Source organism: Emys orbicularis, chromosome 5 (genome assembly GCF_028017835.1).
Source record: "Emys orbicularis isolate rEmyOrb1 chromosome 5, rEmyOrb1.hap1, whole genome shotgun sequence".
NCBI classification, from domain to species: Eukaryota; Metazoa; Chordata; order Testudines; family Emydidae; genus Emys; species Emys orbicularis.
The window spans coordinates 43,004,149-43,029,329 of NC_088687.1; the positions used below are offsets into that span (position 1 = coordinate 43,004,149).

Below are 25,181 nucleotides of genomic sequence, written 5' to 3' on the forward strand. Positions count from 1 at the left end.
AAAAAAACCCACTAACAAAATAGCCCTTTTATGATAACATGAAAGAAATCCTGTTGTGGCTACAGCCTTCACTTTTGATTAAAATGCTATCACAGGGATTGGCAAGAAGACTCATGCACATAGCTACATTAACGGAGTGAAATGCTGGCCCCATTGAAATCTTCACTGCCATTGACTTGGATGAGACCAGGATTTCACCCACTGTAATTTGTGTAAATATATCATCTTTCTGGCACATGCTATTTCTGTCATTAAAAATGCAGGGCCAAATTCTTAGCTGATATACACTGACATAGTTCCATTAGAGGGTTTTTGTGTGTGTTAGTTTATACCTGCTGCGAATCTGGCCCACATATTTGTCTTAAGACAATTTACTGTCAGTCCATTAATACATGCAGAATAGGATACAATGCATTCACCTACAACATTGTCTAAAAGTGCTGGTTACACGGTTACCTTTTTTACTTCATACTTAATGGCTAGTTTGACACGACTCAGTGAAGCTCTGTGCCTCTGTGTTTCAACTGGCTCAGCATCCAAATCCCCGTTTAGAATGGCTTCTACCTCTTCAGAGTCTCGGCAGAGATCAAGGACACCAACCACGAAGTCCTTGCATTGCATAGACAGCTTGCGATAGTCATTCTGAAAAGGAAGTTAAAAAATAATAGCCCTTGACTCACAAGATGGGTTTGCTTAGCAGTTGACAATAAGGAAATATGGACAAATTAATGAAAGCTTAATAGTGTCATATTTATATTGTACTTTACATCCTGTGAATCTCTAAGTACTTTACAAATTTATATTGTACTATATTATATATTACAATCACTTCACTCTCTACTAAAAGGCAACAGACCACCTCTGAGGTGGCAACCGTTTAACAGTGCACTACAATACTACACAAAGAGCTAAGGAAATTTCAGTGGTAAAATGGAATTTCCCAAATTGGAGACCAGAACCCTGGACTTATTAACCTTAACCTTACTGCTGCAAAAAATGCCAATGTATTTTTATGTGCCAGATACATTCTACAGAGATCGCCATTTGAGCTACAAAATCTAATTTCTGTTCCTCCATCATTGCTAAAGGTGCTGATAATCCTTGTTCTTACTTTTAATTTTTTTCTCTATTCCTCTCTCCCACTCATCATTTCCCCAGCATTTCTGAGAAATTCCAAATTGCCATAATTTGTGTCTTCTCCAGCACTCCCTAGATACCTTTCCCTTCCTTTCCTCTCCCCTCTCTCCTATGTACCTCTTGCATATGTCTGATACGAACCAGTCCCTTCACAAAACTGTCTACCTTCTTAATCCCTTGCCCTTTCCTCTCATTTGTTCATTTTCCACCACTGTTTCTCCCTCCACTACCATTACTGTCAATAATTGCTGTCTTTATTACCTTCCCCAAGTCTCTAAAATGTCTCACTATCTGCCCCCCTTCTTAAAAAAACCTTCCTTTGCTTCAGAGATTCTTTTTAAAGTCCCCTGTACTGGGAATTAACACTGTGTTATCTGAACTAGTTTTAAATGTAGTTTAACACAATTTAAACATGTTTTGCCTGGACAGTGTTGTTTAGAACAGTGCTCTAACCTGTTTACCTCAGCTGCCCATTGCCTCCCTCCTCGCAGCATAGATGGGACCCCGTAGTGTCCTAACTTCTCTTTTTCTAAAAAGCACTTGAAAAAGTAGCATTTTCTCATCTCTCCAGTTTTGCACTACAATATCCTTGCCCATTTTCAGTCTGGGTTCAGTGCTGGTGATAGCATGGGAATCTCTCAATTGTATATAGTTAAATACTTCTCTCTTTCTGCTGTCTCTGGGACTCTCTTCGTTCTCTGTGACCTCACTGCTTCCTTAGACACTGTGGGCTACTCTATTCTCCTGGACTACACCCATTGTTATGCAGGTGTGTCGAGATCCCACCTTTATACCTGTCAAACTATTATTTCTAGAGTGCTGCAGTGACAGCTTTTCTGTGCGTAAGCCCCTGTTCTATGCAGTGCATAGCACATTGCTGACTCTTCTACCCTTTTCAATTTACCTCCTCCCACTGAGTCATCTTATTTCTACCGTTAACTGTAGCTGCTACTTTCACACTGGTAACACTCAGTTGTTCATATCTGTCAAAGCCTTTAACAATTTCCATCTGTCCACCCTCTTTGCTTATCTTCACAGGAAATTTGTGGCTGCATCTCAATATTGTTGATCCAACCTCTGTACATAATTTTAGTGTAATGCCTAACCTTGAACCTTCTTTCTGCAAACTTTTATGTCTGCATATCTGCCTATTATCACCTCTGTGATATTAGCCATGTATGCCTATATCTCAGTTCCACTTCTGTTGAAATCTTCATTCATGCTTTCATGTCCTCACCTTGATTTCTCTAACACCTTCCTCAGTGGCCTCGCCAAGACCCAGCACTTGATTCCCTCATATACAGGTGCAGTTGGCCTTCTTCCCACATGTACAAAGAAATATGATCCCATCAGTTGCATAAACAGTCCTACTAGTCATCATTCATTTCAGGACCCAATTCAAGATTGTACTCCCTTTTCTTTTAAAATCCCGCAATCATTTGCTCCAGCTAGTTTTTCCTATAGGCTATAAAAGGACCAATGTGAATCCTTTGTCTCTTCATACTGACTATTCTCTATTCTCTATGCATCTAGCACTGGCATTCTCTCTTTCTTTTCACACACTCCATCTTCTGAACACTCTTCATGTGAGACCTTTCCTCTCTGCAACTCCTGTCAGCTGGAAAATCCTTCCTATATATCTCAGCTTTACTGTCTGCCCATCTGCAAACATATCTTTTCCCTAGTTTAAGCGCCTCAATTTCTTTCCCCTTCTGCTATTAGTTTTGTTAATTTTTTAACTGAATTAGCTTTTTGTAGTATGTTTTGGAAAGTTGCTCTACACAGCAGTGTTATACAGTATTTATTTGTACTATTTTCTAATTTCCAAAAACAAAAGCATTGCATATCAGTAATTAAGAAATTGAAAGGTTTCCCTTAAATAATTAATTTGCTACTTAAAGACAGTTGCTACCATTTTCACTACAACTAAATAGGCATTTATATAAATGGTGGAAAGGAAAGCACATTAATCACCATGTACAGAATCATTTGGAGTTAAAACAACAGGCATAAGAAAGGAAATGAAAACTTAACATTTTGTTAATAATATAAGGAGTAGCAACCTGCATGGAATTTGGAGGGAGGAGCACAGGTTGCAAGAGAGAAGAGTTTGGAGGAGGCACCAAGAAGCCAGTCACTGTGCATATAGCTTCAATTAGGATTGCCAGGTGTCCGGTTTTCGACCGGAATGCCTGGTCGAAAAGGGACACTCGTGGCTCCGGTCAGCACCACTGACTGGGCTGTTAAAAGTCTGGTCGGCGGGGCTAAGGCAGGCTCCCGGCGGTTCCTGGAAGCAGCAGCATGTCCCCCCTCTGGCTCCTAGCCATGGGGCAGCCAGGGGGCTCCGCGCGCAGCCCCCACCCCAAGCGCCAGCTCTGCAGCTCCCATTGGCCGGGAACCACAGCCAATGGGAGCTGCAGGGGAGGCGCCTGTGGAAGGGGCAGCGTGCCGAGCCGCCTGGCCACGCCTCCGCATAGAAGCTGGAGTGGGGACATGCCGCTGCTTCTGGGAGCCACCTGAGGTAATCACTGCCTGGAGCCTGCACCCCTGACCCCCTCCCGTGCCCCAACCCCCTGTCCCAACGATGATCCCATGCCCGCCCTCTGAACCCCTCAGTCCCAGCCCAGAGCACCCTCCTACACCCCAAACCCCTCATATCCAGCCCCACCCCAGAGCTTGTACCCCCATCTGGAGCCCTCATACCCCAGCACCTGAACCCCCTGCCCCAGCCTTGATCCCCTTCCCACCCTCCAAACCCTTCGGTCCCAGCCCAGAGCACCCTCCATCACCCCAAACCTTTCATCCCCATCCCCAGCCCCACCTCGGAGCCTGCACCCCCAGCCAGAGCACTCACACCCCACCTGCACCCAACCCCTCTGCCCCAGTCCGGAGCACCCTCCTGCACCACAAACCCCTCATCCCCAGCCCCACCCCAGAGCCTGCACCCTCAGCCGGAGCCCACACCCTCAGCCGAGCCCTCCCACCCCTCTCAACCAGCATGGAGTCCCCTCCCGCACCCTGAACCCCTCATTTCTGGCCCCACCCTGGAACCCACACCCCCAGCCCAGAGCCTGTACCCTCTCCCACACCCTAATCCCCTGCCTCAGCCCGGAGCCCCTTCCCATATCCAAATCCCTCAGCTCCATCCCCCATCCCAGAGCCCCTTCCTGCACCCCAAACCCCTCATCCCTGGTGCCACCCCAGAGCCCTCAGCCCCAGCTGGAGCCCTCACCCCCTCCTGCATCCCAACCCACTGCCTCAGCCTAGAGCCCCCTCCCGCACCTTGAATTCCTCATTTCTGGCCGCACCCCGGAGTCTGCACCCCCAGCCGGAGCCCTCACCCACTCCCTCACACAAACCCCGAGCCAGCCTGGTAAAAATGAGCAAGTGAGTGAGGGTGGGGAGAGCGAGTGACAGAGGGAGGGATGGAGTGAGCAGGGGTGGGGCCTAAGAGAAGGGACGGGGCTTCGGAAGAGGGGCGGGGCAAGGGTGTCAGTTTTGTGCAAGTAGAAAGTTGGCAACCCTAGCTTCAAAGCTAGCGTCAGTTGCAGCATCTCTGTACATAGCTCTCTTAATAAACTGGCATTTTAGTTTTAGAAACATGGGGTCCTCTCATGTTATCATCCAGCACGCCATACAGGAAACATAAGGCCACAAATTATGGCTCAGATCCTGCAACTGATAGTGTGTGGGAGGATGCACCTACGTAAAACCTCATTGCCAGCAGTAATAGCATTATATTGATGGGAGAGGAATCACAGCCATCCTAAATTCTGTTTTCCGGCACTTAAAATTTTTTAGAAAAATCAATCTTTGCTCTGACATAATTAGACCTATTCTCTGTTCAATGCTGATTTTTTTAAAGTTTAGTAAAATGTAGTTTGGCTTTTTTTGAGTTATCCAAATGACATTTTTTATGCAGCAAGATCCAAATGTTGTCCTTGCATGAATACAATTTAATTTAGTTCTGAGAAAACTGACCAGGCTTTTTCCTGCCTTTTTCCTTTTTCAAATGCCTTTATTGATATGTACATAGATCTGAGTGATGAATGTGGGATTTACTAAATGAAGAAACTGGCTGAGAAGTAAAGGAGTTCTAATCTGAAAATAATAATAGTGTTTCATGCAAGCAGCTCACACAACTTCCTTTACCATCTAAGCATTCATTTGCTTTTCTTTTTTCTTAAAAGAACATGGACATTTAATGGAAAAAGCTGCTAGTGAAAAGCTATTTTTGAAAAATAAAAGAAAAAAGCTAGGAAATTAAAATTTAGTTTCACTCCACTGAAACCATCACTTAGCCACATTATACATATACATATTTAGGCATCAATTTAACAATTTATGCAGTAATACAAAATACTGTGGGCCTGATCTTCATTTAAACTAAGGCTATATCGCAGTGGTTATAAATTACATTTATATTCACTCTGAGGTCCCTTTACATTGCCAGAGTGGCGCAAAGTGGCCTTAATGTAAGTGAGAATTAGGCCCTACCTATACAAAAGAGGGATGGGGTGTTTTTGCTGCGAGAGCTAAGGTTTCCCGACTTTTGCACATTTAGTTTTTCAACCATTACATTGATTACTGCTGGCTCTGATCCAGTATTTGCATACCCAAAACTCCTACAGAAATGTGCACAGGGAATGAAGAATTGGGACCAAAATCTAATGTGGATTTCCTCCACTAAACATTTTAAGAATTTGTAACAAGTTCTTAAATAACAAAAGTATTTATTCAAATAAAAATGTATATATATACTGCATATTATATATGTTATGATCCATATTTTCAAAATGGCCAGAGCACAGGGGCACATAGAATTGCATAACTAATTCACTCACACAACTGGTGCAAGTGAACATGCAAACTTGGAAAGTATAAAAATGGCTATTTAGACCATGTGCATAAATACCCAATTTGTGTGAGTTATAAGAACTTCATGCACAAATCAAACACAAATTTGTATACATTAATGCATATTGATTCGAGCTCTTAAAATCTGGTCCTAAATGTAGAAGTTTGAATGCTCTTTATTAGTTCACCTAAGGAAGACTACGTAAATTGACTTGGAAAAGGGATAATATCAGCCCTTAAATGCATATCCATATCTGCCATCAGTTCCAATGGGAGCTTCAAGCACAACCAAGTGTAGGAATTTGTCCTGTATAAAGTGGGACTAGAGAGCTCTTTGATCCTTGACCTGAAGGACCAAATTCAGCCCTGGGGAAAGCAAGTGCAATTCTTGCTAAAGTTTATATGAGGGCATTTAGCCCAATGCCATTATATGTAAACCAAATTATAGCATTGCCATTTTTAGCAACCTCATCCCTTTGTAGGTTCATATTTAACTTTTATCACTCATTATACCAAAGGGCTGTCAGCTGATCTGACTGCTAGAAAGCCTTCCATTGTCCCATGATAAAAACTTAAAAATGTAAAACAACCAATTATAATCTATTTTATCTGAGAAATATAAAACGTCTACAAATAAGTCTCAGCCAATCAGTTATCAATAAGATGATGCAAACAGATGGACTTAGAAGCTCTTTGGGACTATGAATGTAATGTTTTGCAAAGTGCTCAGATACTTTAAGAACTATACAAGTAAGGAACCATTAGCTGCAGTGTCCTAAGGGTCTGCTGAAACTAGAAGAGCTGGGATCTACAATGGTTGGGGGTATTTGTATTCTAACAAGTTTGTTGCAAATGTGGATGGGAAAACCATGATTCTATAACCATGGTTATGAACAATGTGGCACCATAGGTCAAGCCACAGTTACAGAACTGTGTTTTCCTATAAAGTCTAGCAATGAAAAAGTGGTAGTACACAGTGCCCCATCCTCTGCATAAAAAACATGTGCTAGCCTGGTTCTTCTTGTAGTATAGCATACTCTAACTCTTCATAGTTGATCTTTTCCATAAAAAAAAAAGAAAGAAAGAAAGAAAGAAATCTAACCACCACATTTATGTGCCTCAAAAGTGTCATTGTACTTCTAAACATTCTTTTTGAGCAGATACATTGGTCAGAAAAGCTTTTTAAATATCAAATTTGGTGCAAATCCACTACTGGAGCAAAATTCATATTCTATGACTATCATGACTTAGTCACAGCAAGGTCTTTCTCAGCATCACTATTTTCCTTCTAATCCCCTCTAAAGCTTCTAAAATGCTATTGAAGACCTAATCATGGCTGCTGTATCTCCCTGACAGGAGAGAATCTAATCAGTTGTTTTAAAAGATTAAAATTTGGTATGATAGCAATAACTTTAATGGAATGAATGTTTTTCCATGCTTGCCAACAGTCCTGATTTATCTGGGACAATCTGGAATTTCTGACTTCTATCCTGAACCTTGTTGCCTAACCCTACTAGTGAGAACTTGGAGTAGGGGAGGGGAGGAATTGCTGCAGTTCTTGTTCTGGCCTCTAGGAGTTCATGCTGCTGCTGGGGCTACAAGATGCTCATGCTATTGCTTTGTTTATCCCTCAGCTGGCTTCCAGAGATAGCCATCTGCAGTTTCATCTGAGACCAACCTCGCTTCACCAGATTAGGGAGAGAGAAAGAACTACATAGAGGTAGAAGACAAGAGAACCCCACAGAAGAAAAGAAAAAGGGGGAACCGCAGGGAGTGGGCAGAGAGGGAAAGGACAAGGGAAGGGGAAATCCCAAATAGGGGAACTTGAAAAGGAAGAAAGAAGAAGGGAGGGAGAGAGAAGATAGAACCACACACAGGTGCTGAGACAAGAAAGGCAAAATCCTACCACAGGGGCAAGAAGTGGAAACCCACACTGGCAGCGATAAAGAAGACACACCAAAGGCAGCAGAGGAAGAGTGGAAAGGGAAACACTAGAAGGAGGAGTTGGAAGTAGGGAAAAGATAAAGAAGTCAAATATACCTAGGAGCCTTCAGTTTTCCTTTCTATTTTCAGTATTTATATTTGGCCACCTTAGTGTCTTGTAACTTCAAAAAAAATCAGGTTTCATTGGTTCCTTTGAATTCTTATTCCATAAATTTGAGAAGAAATCAGTTTCATTAGCAGTGAAATAAACACTAACTTTTATCCCCCATTAAAAATCTAATTTTCAAGACTGAGTGCACTAAACTGCATGCAAACAAACTCCACTGTGTTTGTGCAAACCTTGATTTGCATGTGTACGTCAGTATTTTCTTATGCAAATAAGCAGTTATGCAGCTACGTTGGGCTTTTCACATACCCAACTGTGCACATTCAATTAAGCATGTTTTGGAAATTTAGCCCCAAAACATTTTTAAACCACCCCTCATTAAATGTGTATCCAACAATCCCACTCTGTAGGGAACCACACCCAAAGCTGCTTACTGAGCTGCTGCTGCTGCTACATGTAACCAGAAAGTGAAATGCAGAGAGTGCAAACAGGAAATGAGACAAGCTGCAATTTACCATAGGCTTTGAGAACAGTTCATGAATTTCTGTTGAAATGAATCTTGCTGTTGTCTAGGTATGAGAGGGGGTTGTGTCTATATTTTAAAAACAAATCTTGGAAGAATTATGTTCAGTGCTGTGTTATCAGTTGCTTTTGACTGAAGCTGAAAACTGAAATCCCTCAATATCCCCCATGATGATCCCAGAGGAGCAGGGCTGGCTCTAGGCACTAGCATATGCTTGGGGCGGCCCTTTTCAAGGGGCGGCATTCCGGCCCTTTGCGGGCAGCACTTTTCAAGGGGCTTTATTTTATTTTTATTTTTTTGCTTTAGTGGCGGCACTCTGGCTTTTTTTTTTTTTTTTGCTTCCGCAGCGGCACTCCGTCCCCCCCCCCCCTTTTTTTTTTTTTGCTTGGGGCGGCAAAAAACCTGGAGCCAGCCCTGCAGAGGAGGGAGCACGAGAGGACTACAGGCCACACTCAATCATAGTGGATGGGAGTGCCAGCTTCCCCTCAGGGCGATGGCAGTACATAGCAAGGAGTCAATACGCCATTCACCTTTAACCTCAGCTTCATGCCAGAAGAGGCTGAAGAGACACTTATAGAAAAGGCAGCTCTATTGAACAGTGTCACAACTTGGGCTTGCACCAAACAAACATGGGTAAACAACCCAGAATGGATTCATGTGAGGTACAGAAAAGATCTGCTAACAGGCTGCTCTCTCAGTCCCAGCTCTAGCGCCAAGGCTGCCAGTGTGGCATGTTGTGTCACCCTCAGGCTTTTGGCAGCCCTGCCTGCAGCCCTGATGGAATTTATTGCAACCCTCTCATGACTTTATTGCAAGCAATGTGATTTGGGCTGCTAATGGAGCCAGTCGGGCGATGGTGTTAAAAACTCCAGCCTTCATGCCTTCCCCACGTCCTCACCTCCTGGGGAAAAGCTGCTGCAGGAAGCAGGCAGATCTCCACCTTCCCCTCTGGAGCCGAGAGGAGGTGTGTTTTTTGGGGGGCGGGGAGAGGGGAGATGGAGCAGCCAACACCAATCTTGCAGGAAGGGATGAGGAAGGAGAAAGCAGAAAGAGCCCAGCAACTCAGGGTGGCTCTGCTCCCTCCTCCCCACTTCCATCCTGTGAAAAAAGGGTCAGTCTTCTCTCTGCTCCTCCCTGCTCCCATTTCTATCACATTCCCTGTAACTCCAGGCCTTGGAAGGAGAAGAGGGGAGCAAAGAATCCTAGGAGCTGCCCTTCCCCACAGGCTTGGGAACCAATAGAAGGGGGCCCTGTCCCTCCAAGGCCTGGAGGTGGTGAGGAACTCCTAGAGCTACAAGATGAGCAGACATACCCGGAGGGGCAAAGGGCAGATGTGGGACTGGAGTGGGGCAGAATTGATTTGAGGGCTGGGAGTTTCACAATTAATTGGTGGCTGGGAATGGGCAGATGTGGGGCTGGGTGGATGAAGAACAGAATTAATTAATTACTTTTGGTTAGGAGAGAATCTTGAAGTTCTGCACCAGCTCAGTCCACCAGTCTTGCAGCAGGGTCAGTGTCACCTCACTATAAATCTGGGAGAGCTGGCAACACTATAACTGCCACACACGCTGGGCTGGTATGAGATGGGCATGTGGGGGACTGTGGTGGGGTACGGGCTGGGGGTTTGGAGTAGGGGCAGGATTACCACCTGTCCGGGTTTTACCCAAACAGTCCGGGTTTTGGCTTCTGTATCCAGGTGCCATTTATGGTTGCCAGGTGCCCGGTTTTCAACCGGAAAGTCTGGTCGAAAAGGGAGCTTGGCAACCCTAAATGGCACCTGAACCAAAAGTCCGGTTAGAGTGGGATGGAGGGAGGCGCCGGGTCATTAATCCGTGCCAGCCTCTCCTCAGCCGGGGCCACCTCCTACCTGCAGGCAGGCTCCTTGAGATGATCCAGTGAGTGATGGAGGTGGGACCTTAGGGGGAAGAGGTGGAGCAGGGGCTGGGCCTTAGGGAGAAGACACAGAGAAGGGGGCAGGGCCTTGGGGAAGAGGCAGAGAAGGGGCGGGGCCTTGAGGGAAGAGGCAGAGAAGGGGCTGGGCCTGTGGGGAAGAGGTGGTGCAGGGGCAGGGCCCCAGGGGTCTGGTTACCAGCAATTAGAAAGGTGGCAACCCTAAGTGGGGGAGGCTGGGCAGGAGGTGCCCAGGTCCCATTGTGATTGAGCTTAGCAGTTCCAGAAGAGGGGTTATGGTCTCTGGCCCCAGTGGGGGTGGAGGAAGCTGGGGGAGGGTTGCAGGGGGGGTGGATGGGGAATGGGTTCTTGCTGCAAATTTCTAAGGGAGTAGGAAAGGGGCAACACTCTGAAGTTTTGCCTGGGGCAGCAGACTGGCTTGAGTGGCCTTTGACCAGAGGCATAAGCTCTCCAGTACTCCTCATGGGGTCATTTGAACCCATATCATCCACTTCACGCAGCAGTGGTATAATTGCCACCATCTGGCCTTTCAGATGCATCCAAACTCTGAACCTTTGGGGTTTCCCTGTCACTGGGTTTATATTGTATAGAATTCTGCTCTACTGATGTTGGGGTTTGCTTCGGCATGTTTTTGCATGACTGCATCTTCATGACAGTGTTTGTTGGTTACACACACCTATGTCTTATCTTAATTTAGTTCTTTGTGGCAGGGACTGTATGTATTTGTATAGCACCTAGCACAAGGGAACCTGGGTCTAACAGGGTCTGAGCATTAGTGTCATAATAATTAATGTGACACACAGTAAAACACTTGCATGTAGGATTTAGTGCTGTGTCGGTCCAGTAGAAGAGTGATTTTTAAGAAGAGACTGAAAAAGGCATTAACTTTATGGTTCTGATAATTGAAATATTATTTAAAAAAACATGAGTCATCAGCATGTACACACATTACTCTGGAAGACAGGATCCTGGCTTATTTGGAAAATAGTCCATGGTAAAAAAACATACTAAATTGGTGTCAACTATGGTTTTTCTGTCAATAATGATTTGCGTGTGAAGCAGGTAACTACAGTTCTTAGTGTGGGGCATATATGCCAACAGCCTCTGTTTTGGAGGAATAGTCCCTATTTGGCAAAAAAATCTCTCTCATTTTTCAGTTCTATCTCTGCAAAATCTTTCCCCATACAAATATATTTCAGTGGAAATAAAGACATTGTTTGATCTACCTCAATATAATTTGGACAGGTGGTGTGGGGAATTTAGAATAGACCGTATGTTATTTCTGTAATGGCAGCTTCTTTCTCCATGTGAGGAAGATGAGAATTTCAGGATGATGGAGAAAGACTAAAAGAGGCTCTAGGATGTGTAGGCTATAAGGAACCTTACAGAACCCAGAGGTCTTGCAGCCCTTACTGTAGCGTTTTACCTGAGTAAGTGCCACAGTGGTTGGAGTAAGGGCTGCAGAGCCCATGTGAATTTTGTGCAGAATCAAGCCCCTAATCATAAAATATTTGCTTTGGCATTATACTCTGTCAGCGGTGCAGGCCATTCCTGGAGCACAAACTCATGTTCTGTTAAAGTTATCTCATAACCACCCATAGGTTTTTCTCAGCATTAAAGCTTTCCTTCTTACTAGTTCTGCCTCGCTTCTGTTATCTAACAATATTTGGGATTACTCCTGTCCAGAAGGATACATTCGTTCTTTGTTCAAATGAAACTTCATTCTATTCATTCCTACCCATTTTTCCCCACCCACTCTAGATCCACTTGTATTTCTTCTCAGTCCTCCATTGTGATTGTAATAAATTACAGCTGGCTGTGATCTGCAAAGATTAATGAGTCTTTTTCCCTCCTTCACATCATGTATGAAGATGTTAATTAAATAAAGTGGTACTCAACATTGACCCTGCAGGACCCCATTAAAATTTTTGCTGCAACTAGATACATCATTTATATAACCACTCTCTGTTTACAATCTGTCATTCCCTGATCCAGGCTTTTTTTAGTGCAGTGTAGTCTCAACCATACAGCTGGTTTTTGTGAGTGTACCTTCTGAGGTATTACAGGGAACTGCATATCATGAAGAGGCAGCACTGGGTAATATTTATCATTGTCTAATCATGAATTACCTAATGGAGATGCTGAGATATACAAAATAATTAGTGTACAGTGAATCTAAAAAATACAAGTCAAAAAGAGAATAAAAGGGACTGCATATGTAAACAGACAAATACATTTCTGGGCAGACAAATACACTCCTGAAAAATGAATGAAAAAATTGACTGTCCAGTGGTAAAACAACAATCACACGTCATCTTAATAATTTGCAGAAAACAGCATTCAAAATGTGTGTGAATAAAAAATGGAAACAAAGTCATTGTGTAAATGAAAAGTGTAATTTTGCTGCTTGATGCTCAGATTATATTACCCCTATAGAGTGCACGTGAGCAAAAACAACTATTATCTGTTACAGTGAATAAAATTGTTTCCCATCGATTGTAGGGTTAGTAATGCTCACACTGGCACTTTTTCTGTATCTCTTGATGCATATTAAGTGTAAAAGCAATTTTGTTTCAAGCAAAATTGCTTTTTAATGGTTTACTCAATGAGCATTCAAAATAGCAAGAACCGAAAGGAACAATATAAATCAAACAACTTTAACTCAAAAGGTAAAATACAGGAAATAATGTCAAGCATCTGATGACATTACAAGTAAAGTCAACATTAAAAAAAAAAGAGGCAAACAAAAAAGATCTCATACCTTGAATTCTTTTTCAATGTTGGCCAACTTGGCAAGCTCATTACTGAGTTCTAGAGCTGTGAGAACTGGGTCTTCGCTGGAAAGAGACAGGTAAGCAGGACTAGCCAGGCCTTTGTAGGCATTTATCCTCGACCTGGAGTGACTAAAAGAATCATGCTTTTGCTTTTCAGTGCAGTCATTGCATTTGCAGAAATAGTCATGAGGTCTTTCTATCCTCGCTCCTTTCAATAACAACATGTGCACAACCTCGTATTTTTGGCAGTGGGCAGCTAAAATGATGGGGGTGATATCTGGTGAAAAGCGGGTGCCGTCTTCATCATAGGAATAAAAATCATCATCCTGGAGCTCCTGCTCGCAGGGGCTCAGAGTCAGTCGCTTATTTGCTGCAAAACCGGGATGATTCAAAATTGCTTCCACTATCCGGATGTACCCCTTGCTAATAGCGAGCAGCAGTGCATCTCCGATTCGTGCCAAGTTCTCCTTCTTCAACAGAAGTTCTGTCACTTCCAAATGCTCATTCCCTACAGCCAGCTGCAAGGCGTTTTGGCCCATATAATCAACACAGTTGACATTTAGTGTTTTTGACTCCTCCAGCATTTTGCGCACCACAGGAATGTTCCCATACTCTGCTGCATCCAGAAAACGCTCTTCTTCAGCAGTGAGGCTTGTGCCCCTGTTGTTGAACATGAACGCTGGGCCTCTAACAGCTTGCCGTCTTCCCTTTTCCCTCATCATAGTCATACGTCTCAGAGACGGGCTTCCTTCAATGGACCTAATAAGCAGAAAAGATAAAATAATTGTAGACTATTATAGCAGTCATTTCCTTGGCAGATTCTTCCCCAGCGGCTATAGACACTGATGACTTTCTCCTTTGTCTTGTGTCATTTGCCCAGCTGTCTGCCTGTATCTCCCTCTGTCCTGGCCCTTCACTCTTTACCCTTGCACAGAAAAGGCTTCTTGGTAGAGGAGGGGTCACAGACCCTTATATTGTCTTTTGCTCACAACTGAAAGGTGTTCACAGACTCATTTCCTGTAGGCCCATTTCTCCTCAAGGACCATGGTAAACTATTTTTATGTGCAACATCATTTCCTTTCAAAAATATCTTCTAAGCACATTCAATAGGTACACATAGGAAACATCAAGTCCTGTATCCGCCCCACAATAGTGGCACAGACCTGATGGTTTAGAGGAAGGCAAAATGCAAACAAAACATATGGTACCTTGCACCACATGCAATGCTGTAAGTGGGGAAAACTTTACTTTCTGACCCTGGCTGGTGATCTCTGCACATAGACTGTACAAGACCAATTACATATTTTTTAGCATGCACCACTACCAGTGTTTGGCCAACTTCTAAAAACTGTACTCAGCCCTTACTAACTTCAATCTGAGTTTTGCCTGAGGAAAGACTAAGTAAAAAGAGAGTGAGGACTTTATTATTTGGCCCATTGTTGCTGGTCACAAAGTTATCTCCAATGATGCCATTTTACTGTATGACAGGTATTAATGAAGTTGATATCTATTAACAGAAAATAGCTTCCCCCTCTGTAAGCCATGTTTTTATTATAGGTGTGGCTGGCAGCACCATCTGCTATTAAGTATTAACGCCTCCAATTATAAGATCTTGTTTTCAGTTGCTTATAATTCTGCCAAACTTTAACCATTTGGGCTTAAATTTTCCATGCTGGGTGTCTGCCTCAAGCTGAATTATTTTGGAAAGTTTAAGCAAAATGGTTCAGCTATTTCTGGACATAAGATTAGGGGAAAATGCATTGTTTTGTCCATGTTAATGAATTGGTTGTAAGAATTATTTTTAGAAGTTGCTGTAGGAGTCTCCATGCCTTGGAGCAGGGACTTGAAATTTGTCAAGGGGTGGCCTTAGTGTAAGGGATATGCCTTTTGCTTTTCCTGTGAAAAGTCACCCACATTTAGCTAAGTTATGACTAGGCTTGGCAGAATTCAGTTTTTATTTTATAATTTCAACAGATCATATCAATGTTTATTTGAAGCATTTTTTATTTTTATCAATTTAAATTTTCACAGTCCTGGGAAATTATTTGTATGTGGGGGTCAGAGCAGAATAGTGTACAGTAAATAAGGCCTTGGGCCATACATTGAACAACAAATAGTAAATAAAATATTAATTAGCTGTTTATTAAGTACAGTCCATTTTATGCACTGAATGAGTCAGGAGTCCTGTGGAAAAAAATAGTATGTGATGATGTAATTAAAGACTGCATCACCATGCACATGGGGCTGAATTAAGGTTAAACAGACAACCTTAATTTGGGCATTTTCTAACATCTGAGTGCTTGACAATGCAACCTTCTTTATAGTGTTCTCTGTACCATGGCAGTACAATCCAGTCAGCAAAGAACTCGCATTGACTTCAGTGGGAATTCAATACAAGGTGCAGTCATTTTGGACCCAAAGATTTTTATTTTGCATAAAAAATTCCATTCATGATGTAGGAGGGATGCTGCTGTTGAAGCTGTCTGCATCAGCCCATAATATATTGAGCAAAACAAACTCTTTATAACTTTATGAAAGCTACAAGCATCCTGAAAGCACACTGGTCCAGCCCTTGGATATTTTAGCTAACACAAATGTGCTGTTTCATTGTAATCTGGATGGTGATATTACAATATTAATTACCAATGGCAGGCCTCTCCCATGATAAAATATTTTATCTTATTTAAATGTTCAAGCATGATTAGTGTTTTTGTATAGCAGCAGTGACTTGTGTGGCACTACCGTGTAGTCTATGCAAAAAGAAATATCTGTTTTTGAAACATGTCAAACAGCTATGCCAAAGAAGACACATCCATTATTCTTTGCTCCTGAACCTCTTTACTTATGTCTACAAAAAGGAAAAGCTGTGTTACAAAGAGGATTTGTGACTTTGTGCTAAGCTCAGAATTGATTTAGGCATATTTTACATGTGAAAGCTCCAATCATGCCTCCAACTGCAGTTTAGACAAACCCTCGGTGTACAGCTTTTTGTTTCAAGGAACTTAAAAGCTTCACTAGCAAACAGGATGAACAAGTGTAACCTAGGGCAGAATTTGACTCAGAGCATCCCTAATCCTGAACTAATGGGCTAACAGGGTACAATATCTGCTTATGGCATGGATAAAGCAAGCATGTTCCTGGTGTCCTAAATTACAAATTGTAGCTTCTTAACTACGTTACCATTAGTAGTCATTTGCTAGCATGGATCCAGTCCTGAACTTTAGTTAGGCAAAACTTTGAATGACTTTAACAACAGTTTAAATGTGTAAGGACTACAGAATCAGACCCTAAATTATTAACAGTTAGCCTAACCATGACTATTATTACTCATGCAAGCTCCTGTTTTACAACACACATCTCACTAACATATTCTTAGCTTCTCAGAGCCAGGCTATGGTCCTAACAATATTTGCAGAGGGGAGAGTACATCTCCAGTTTCATAGTATAATCCATGGTTATGTTTTTCTAGGATAACATGAAATAGGGACAGTACATCTCCTTCTTCCCTTTTGTGCCACCCACTCCCTCCGTAATATGGGCATGCTTTAGAGTGACCGAGAAAACACTCTGTGAAGTCACTTAATCCTAATGAGATACAGCAGGAACTTTCAGAAGCAATAATAATATGTTCCTGGTAAGTCTGTGATTAATTTACACACAAGGAAGTTTCAGAAAATAAACAAATAAAAACTATCCTACTTCATAACCATATTTTTGTCCACAAAATTCATCATCTTTGATACAGGTAATAAATAAAAAAGAGACATTAAAGCCCTATTTTCTCCAGAAAAAGATGCTTAAGAAGTCTCTTCATCTCATGATTTGCATGCATAACACTATCACATTAGCGTGCACTGCTTTGTTGCCTGAACACTCAAGTCTGCTCCTGAAGCTAAATTTCCCCTCTAGATGGACATATTGTTAGTGCTATGCACTAAGCTAGAAACATCATACTTAGCAGTGACAAGCTGGGCATTCGGCTGTTGGTTCCTCTACTTTTCAAATGTAATGTGATGAGCTGCTGCCCTCCGCCACACCAACCATACCTTTTAACCTTCAAACCTGCCCGAGTGTGACCGACAATTGAAATGTGTGACAAATGACTGAAACGTGGGACACCTGTGCTTTATTGCTCATTGTGTCATCACTGACAGATAATGTTTAACTATAAAACTTGTTCCTGAGTTAGTTTACACAGTGAAAACACAAAATTAACCAATTATAAAAAAGAAAACTAGAGAAACAGAAATTGCATTATTTGCAGCCATAAGGATCCCTCACATAGGTTGAGAGCAGGGACTTTAGATCCCCAGTAACGACTTCTGTAATTTGAGATTAAAAAACCAACTGCCGTCTTCTTTGGACCAGCTAGTAAGGGGAGAAGTGACAAGTGTATGCAGTAGAACCTCAGAGTTATGAACACCAGAGTCATGAACACCAGAGTTATGAACTGACCAGTCAACCAGATGCCTCATTTGGAACCAGAAGTATGCAATCAGGCAGCAGTAGAGGCAAAAAAATAAAAAAAAGGCCAAATACAGTACAATATTGTGTAAAATGTAAACTAGTAAAAAATAAAGGGAAAGCAGCATCTTTCTTCTGCATAGTAAAGTTTCAAAGATGTATTAAGTCAATGTTTGGGTGTACATTTTTGAAAGAACAACCATAACGTTTTGTTCAGAGTTATGAACATTCAGAGTTACGAACAATCTCCATTCCTGAGGTTGTATATGTGTGCCTGAGAAGGGACTGTGGTCTACCAGTTACAGTCAGAATAGCTAAGTACATCAGTAAATCAATCTAAAAGCAGCATAGATGAGGCTTGAATCTGCTGTATAAAAGACCTAGTTTCTATTCCCAGTTCTGTCAAAAGTAACCTTCTGCAATCTCTCAGTTAACATTTTTTTAGTGGAGGGAATGATACTAGCTTTGCTCGTAGGACAGCAGTGCTGAGGCCTTGCCCAACAGTAAATGTTTTGAAGTGCTCAGAAATATAAATACCTGTCAGTAGAAGAGATGAACTTAAACTCACGGCCTCTTGGCTCAGTGCACATTCCCCTAAATCCAAATGTATAACATGAGGATTTCTCTCTCTCTCATCTGTAAAATATCACCTGTCTTGCTGGAACAGAGAGGCTCACTCACTTGAAATGCACTCACATAACCTAGGACAGCTGAGCAGTCTGATCCCAACCCACAGTATAACACTGGTCCATTCTGAAGTAATCTCATCCAAAGTGGATATAATGAATCATTGTTAGTGGAAGTGCTGGTTCATGGCTGTGAAGACAACAGTCAGACCATATCAGCAGAGGTAAGATACAGTAAGATATTCAGAGGAAGACATCACTCAATTTCAGTCCCCTCCTCACAAATCTTTAAGTCATTTTTTTACCATCCCTGTTTGCTTAGGTACAAATAAGCTCAGTGGAAAGAACAAGTAATATGCTTGATAGGAAAAATAAGTTTACAGCTAGACAGATTCTGATCTCAGGGCTAGATCTGTGCAGACACAACACAAGGGAAACAGCCTATACAGAGAAGCAACATGGTAAGGGGTGGGCAGAGGAGAACATTAAACTCCCTTGCACTCCTCCCCCTGATCTGAGCTGTGATTGTCAAAGGAGTCTCAGGGAATTAGGTGCACAACTACCATTGCATTTCAGTGGGAGATAGGTGCCTAACTCCCTTAAGGTTTCTCTGAAAATGGAAGCCACAACTCATAGTATTTTTGCCTGTGTGTTCCTTGACAAGACCATTAGTACCTTGTGAAATCAAGATCATAATCCAAATGTTACTCTAGTGCAAATTTGGGGGAAAATACCTTTCCAATGACACATGGCACAGCCTTAGTCTAGAAAGGGTGTGTGCCTAAACATTCAGAATGCCCAAGTGATATATGCAATAGAATAAGTGTCTGACCAGTAGCTAACCAGTTTGTCACCATTAAATTACTTAATGATCAAGGATCACACTACCAATATAATCCCTTCCTTCTTTTACAATGTTTTATCAATACTTGTCTCCATCATTTTGTCTTGTTTACAAAACTATGATGAATAGAACCAGAACCCTGGATATATGAATGTATAGTATACATCATGTAGCAGCCCAGCACTTGTCAGTACATAACTTGGATAGATAACTGGACTGGGAATCAAGAAACCTGGGTTTTATTCCCGGTGCAGCCACTCACTTGCTGTATAACCTTGGGCAAGTCACTTTAGTCCTCTTTGCCTGTTTCACCTTCCATCCTTTATCTGTCATGTTGACTTAGATGGTAAACTCTGCAAGGAAGGGACTGTCTCTTATTCTATGTTTGTACAGCTACAGCGCATACCAGGACACCTTATCTCAGTTAATCAGTATACTTATTCACATTGATTTCATTAATATGTGCTACATTTTTTTAGCATTTAAAATCCTACTTAAAACAGCATCCTAGAGGAAACGACCTATCTAGCAGAAACCCTCTCTAACATGCTATATTAGTTTGGAATCAGACTGCAGAGTTGGGCATTCAGTAGAGATAACAGAAGTTACATATCCTTTCCCCTCTATACCCTGTTGCTTCAGCATGTCCTATTACGTTGATTGGGGAGTACTAGTATCAGCCCAGTGGACAGTCACTTCTAGGATAGGAATGCAAGAGCTGTATTCTGATAAGTAATTCCAACAGGTGGAGCTCATCCCAGATACAAAAGCCTTGAGCTGAGTAAACTGGACTCAGGTATTAGTCCATGTTGGTGTAATATTCATTTCTTAAGGAAGGGAGTACGTCAGTGGCTCTGTGACACCATTTATATTATCAGTAAAGAGATCTAGAAATTTAAGTCTCTTGATGTCTGGGCCACTGGATACAAAGCATAATACAGTATAAAACTCCTACCCAGGGATGGTAGAATGTACATATATTTGTGATTATCACATTCTAAGTGTTACTCTAATTGTTGTATTTTAAAGTCTTCCCCAGTGTGATTTTAATTAAGCACGTTTACAAACACAGAACACATTCTGTAATAATATATAACTCAAAAAGTGTTCATTTGCTTAGTAATGAAAACATTTAATTAAGAATTAATTTGACCTGAAATTGTAAGATATTCAGGTAATCCTTGGAGACCAAAATTTTGAAGTGTCAACCAAAACTATAACATATTAAAGGACTGAACAATTCCTAGGCACCACACATAAAAACTGGGCAAGCCAGTCCCTTCCTAGTCCTCTTTCTCTAGCTAGCCATTGTACTGATTTTGTAAAACAGACAAAAAATTTAACATCTTTACAAAAGTAAATGTATTTCTGTTGCAGGTAAGTCCTCCTAACTATTAACCATCATGATGTTTTCAGAAGGTGTCAAAACTTGAAATAAACTTACAAGATGCAGTTCAAAAGTTTGTCCCTCTGCACAGTTCTTTCGGTTTTCTATTTTTGGGGTGTGATTCTATTAGTGTAGATTTTGAACATATTTTTCACCATATGAAAATGTAAAAATACTTTTGTACCTGTGTGGAAGTAATAGTTTTTTTGCCACTGGGACAAGAGAACTTCATTAACTCCCAAAACTTTGACTAAGCCAGCAATTGGATTTTCTCAGAAAACTATTTTACTAGACACAGAACATCATGTAGCTGTATGTTATATAATTGCTGTCAATGTAAATTAAGTTTAGCCAGTAGGATATTAAAACATCCTCTCTTAGGAAATGTCTTGGATTTTGAGTAACCTTACTAATAAGTTTGGTAAAATATTTCCATCCTGGCTTTTGCAGAAGGAATCTGCGCTGTGTCACATCTAACATCAATTTAATTTTAAAAGTTTTGTGTGAATAACAGTCGATTTGATAGAATAAAGATTGCCCGAGAAAACCTGCTCTTGGTAGGATATATAAACAAACTGATAAACCATCGCATTTCTCTCCTGTTTGCACCCAACAAAATCCTTTGCAATATTTCATCTGCATCTGCTAGGTCTAGCTCTAGGTAAACGCTAGTAAGGGATAGGCAGGGTAGGAGCTCAAATACTGTCTGTCCGGGGCAGTTTGGTGGAGTGCGCAGGAGAGACACTAGGGGGCACTGCTGACCCTCGGTCTCTGAGCTCCATCCTTGGGCCTCTTGCCTACCATGAGAATCTTCGGGGATATGGGGAGGGTCTTCTTCCTTCTGCATGAGAAACAAACTGAAAGGTTGTGTTACAAATCCAGGCCACCCCACCCAGCCTAAAGAAAGGAGAAAGCATCTATCTACTGTATCTAGATCCAGGCTGTCCCCTTTCCTCTGGGTTCCCCCCCCCCCCCTGTCTTGCTTCAAATCCAGATGTAACTCCGGAAATGAATGGAAGTCTATTTTTCCTCCAACTCAAAGAGACACATTCTAGCATTACATTTAATTTCCCAGGAACAGCAAATCTCACGGACCCCTCTGCAAGTGGTCCAGGCACCTGCTCTGCCTGTGTAAATTTACTGACGCAGCATCCTTCACTTTCCCAGTCCCTTGCCCAGAATAATAAAGCAAACTCGGGGCGGGGGATTTGTAACCCCATCATCACGGCTTTATTGAAAGCATCCACCCCAAGGCTAGGTACCTGTACCTCCTCCCCCATCCGCTCTGCATTACTCAGCCCCAGCACTGACCCGCTTGTATTTCTAAACGGAGATCATCGCCCCAGCATCTCCTCGGAGTGGCTCCAAGGGAACTGGCCCGCGCCGTCCCCCTGATGTCACTGGAGAGACACAGTCAGGCGGGTGCCTGAGCGGGATAGGAGAGCGGGGGGGTGCCCGGTTTGGCGGGGCTGCCCGAGCCCCAAGCGGCTTGTTCACCTGCCTCGCAGCCGGGGCGAGCTGGCGTGACAAGCGCTAACTTTGTGGCTGTACAATCGGAGCCTTTCCCCGACACCCCGCACATCTCCTCGCCAGGCGCCGCCAGGGCACCAGCAGGAAGGGGGCCACCCCCCAGCCAGCGCCGGTACTTACATGCTGCTGACCAGTGGAAGGGGCGGGTAGTAGCCGTAGGGGTCCCGCTGGGTTTTCACTGCTCTCTGCTGCTGCTGCTGAGAGGGCTCCAGCCCCCCATTAACGCCTCTCCAGCCCCGCCGCCGGCGCTGCTGCTCCTCTTCCTCTCCCCCGTCCTCCTCCTCCTGCTGCTGCTGGGGGAAGGTCACTCTCCCCTGCTCCTTACATCGCCTGCCCTTGCTGGACATGCTCATGTTCTTCTCAGGATGATGCTGCCGGCCAGCCTCGGCTAGCAGCCTGTGCTGGGGAAGCGAGGAGGAGGAGGAGGAAAGCCCTGCCCAGCAAGGGACAGAGCAGCTGGAAGGGACAAAACCCTCACCATAAAAGAATATCCCTTCCCCTCCCTTCTCCTTCCAGGCTGCTGCTGCTTGTCAGGAAGGAAAGACAATGTGCAGCCTGATAGGCAGAGCTGGGGAGTAGGTCTGAGTGAGGAGCTGATGAGGAGAAAGCACTCCAGGTCTGCCCCTCTCCTCTGCCTTTTCATCATCACTTTGCTAGGACAGACAGCATCATCACTCCGAGAGAGAATCGAGCATCGACCAAAGCAGGCAATGAGGAGAGGAGGGGACTCCACTCCAACCTGCACATGAGCAGGGGAAATAACAGCTTCCCTCTCCCGCCCCAAATCAGTGCATGTCTCAAACAAAGCTGGGGCATTTAAGAACAGTTCCTATTGAAGAAAGGACAGACAAGGCAACTTTGCTAAGGGGCAGTTATAAGGATCCCCAGACACAAATGAAGCCCACACTAAGCAGCCTTTATGTGCATTTTATCGATGTAAATAGTTTTTCTCCCAGGCATAACTTCTAAGTAGGGTTATATGTACAGTAATATTAACATGGACATGGTGCTTTCAAGAATATGCAAAAAACCACAAATTGTATATTTTATATGCATAGCAGCATGAAGCAGTGCATGGCCCCAAACAGTGTGATTTCCACAAAAACGTCCAAGAAACAAATTAAAAAGCAATCAATTGCCTGATACAATCATATAAGTCTCATAACGAATTACATTTCTGAGCAGTCTCTCTCTCTCTCTCTCTCTCTCCCCTGCCCAGCCCAGGAAAATGGTTTAAATAAGGTTCCCTACACGTGAAAATAAGAAGAGTTCAACATTTTCATTGGCTTGCCTATGACAAAAATGCAATGACAATCTAGATTTCCAAATTATTTTTAAGTGACAAGTATAAAGCAAAAAAAAAAATGTGAGCATTAAGACACTTATTATGCCTCTTACTGGTAACTGAAGCTAATTATACCATTTGTATAGAGCTCAATCACAAAGATTCTTGTTGTAAAAAGGAGAATACAAAGTTACTTCTTCTTTTGTTCCTATGAGAGTTTCAGGTAATTATATTACGAGGCAAACTATGCCCTCATAACTGTGCAACCCCATTAGAGTCAGTAGGGTTGCACTGAGGGAGAATTTAACTTCATCTGTTTTCATAAGGAGTCTGTACAGCAATCAATGTGTTAGTTTATTCATTACAGTATAGCTATTCTCTCTCTATCTCCACATTGCAGACTGCAACCAGGTTTTTTTCTTGCTTTGAACTTAAAGGCTTAATGTAGCAGCCACTACGCAGTGGAGCAAGAAAGACTGAAGTCCAGATCCTACTGCCACTGAAGCTAATGGGAGTTTCACTATCTATTTCAATGGGAGAAGAATCCATCCCGAAATACTACTCCCTCCTTAGAGAGAGATATAACTATTGAGCAACACAAGACACTCACCTCTGCTAGGGCTGAGTGTACAAGTCACCTCAGTACGCCTAGAGAACAGGTTTGCAATACCCTACTTCTTTCTTTTCTGATGCACAACTAGTTTTCAATATGAGCTGAGATTTTGCATTGTGTATTTTCACCACACATAACTTTGTATTGTTGCATGTGTAGGAAGAATCTTGAAGAGATGCATAACCTCATTCCAGTTCTGCTAACATTTTGGCATTTGGAAAATGAATCAGTTTGTCTTTGTCAGTTTAGTCCATTAAAAAAAAATATCAGTGGGCCATTTTCTGTCCATTTACACCATGTCTAACCCGCTTTGTCTTCAATAGGATTATATAGGTTGTAGGGCAGAATGGGCCCAGTTTTAGATATTTATAAGCACTCATCATCATACTAAGTGCTAACCACAGCAATTTCGAATCACATAGGATTATCCATACAAGACAGACATCAAGATGTTAAACCTAATTCTTCTACACTGTATTAGAGCCCAGTCAGCTGATGCATTCTGCTAGCACTGACTCCTGCAGAGTCTCATTGACCTAAAACGATAATACTCATTTTGCACTCCTTACTCAGGAAAGGATATATGGGATGACCTGGGTAATTATAGTCCTGTCAGCCTGACATTGATCCTGGACAAGATAATGAGTGGCTCATATGGGACTTGATTAATAAAGAATGAAATGAGGGTAACGTAATTAATGGACAGTACTGGGTTTACAATGGCACCAATGGTGCCAGGCCCACACTTGGAAGGGGCCCTTTATGGTTGCCAGGCAGGAGCGCTGGAATCTCCCTAGAAGTGGGGGAGCCACTGGCGCAGACTGTGGCCCTGCCCTTTGCTCTGCCCATGCTCCACCCTGTGGCCCCACCCCACCCTATGGCCCTGCCTCTTCACCCATGGCTCTGCTCCTGCTTGGCTTCTCCCCACCCCTCTCAACTTTTCTCCCCAAAGACCATGCCCACCATTCGCTCCTACAGCCCCTCCCCGTCGCTCGCCTTTGGCATCTTGTGCTTTATCTGTTAGGACATTGATCCATAAGCATTCAAGATCATTTTCTTCACAGTTAGTGTCTTGGAAACAGGTAATGCCATTTTTGACAGAATGCTACTGCCACGCCCCCTCCCCTTTTGCTAATTCAGTCCTTCCTAAATAGGTTATAAGCATTGATTTTAACATTCC

The 25,181-nt window shown here is 42.8% G+C and overlaps 1 protein-coding gene across 3 annotated transcripts in view; it reads right to left on the bottom strand.

The window, feature by feature from the left end:
• Positions 1-22,450, bottom strand: part of TRPC3 (transient receptor potential cation channel subfamily C member 3) — a 56,938-nt gene extending 34,488 nt beyond the window's left edge. For 2 of the 3 annotated variants that reach the window (XM_065404846.1, XM_065404845.1), the window contains exons 1-4: positions 22,235-22,450; positions 21,921-21,946; positions 13,240-14,011; positions 457-642 (exon numbers count right to left, since the gene is read on the bottom strand). In XM_065404846.1, the coding sequence (XP_065260918.1) occupies positions 457-642; positions 13,240-14,011; positions 21,921-21,946; positions 22,235-22,450 (1,200 nt within the window). Of the gene's footprint in view, positions 1-456; positions 643-13,239; positions 14,012-21,920; positions 21,947-22,223 lie in introns of all 3 variants that reach the window. The other variant, XM_065404844.1, reaches the window with a different exon arrangement.
• Between the last annotated feature and the right edge of the window lie 2,731 nt (positions 22,451-25,181).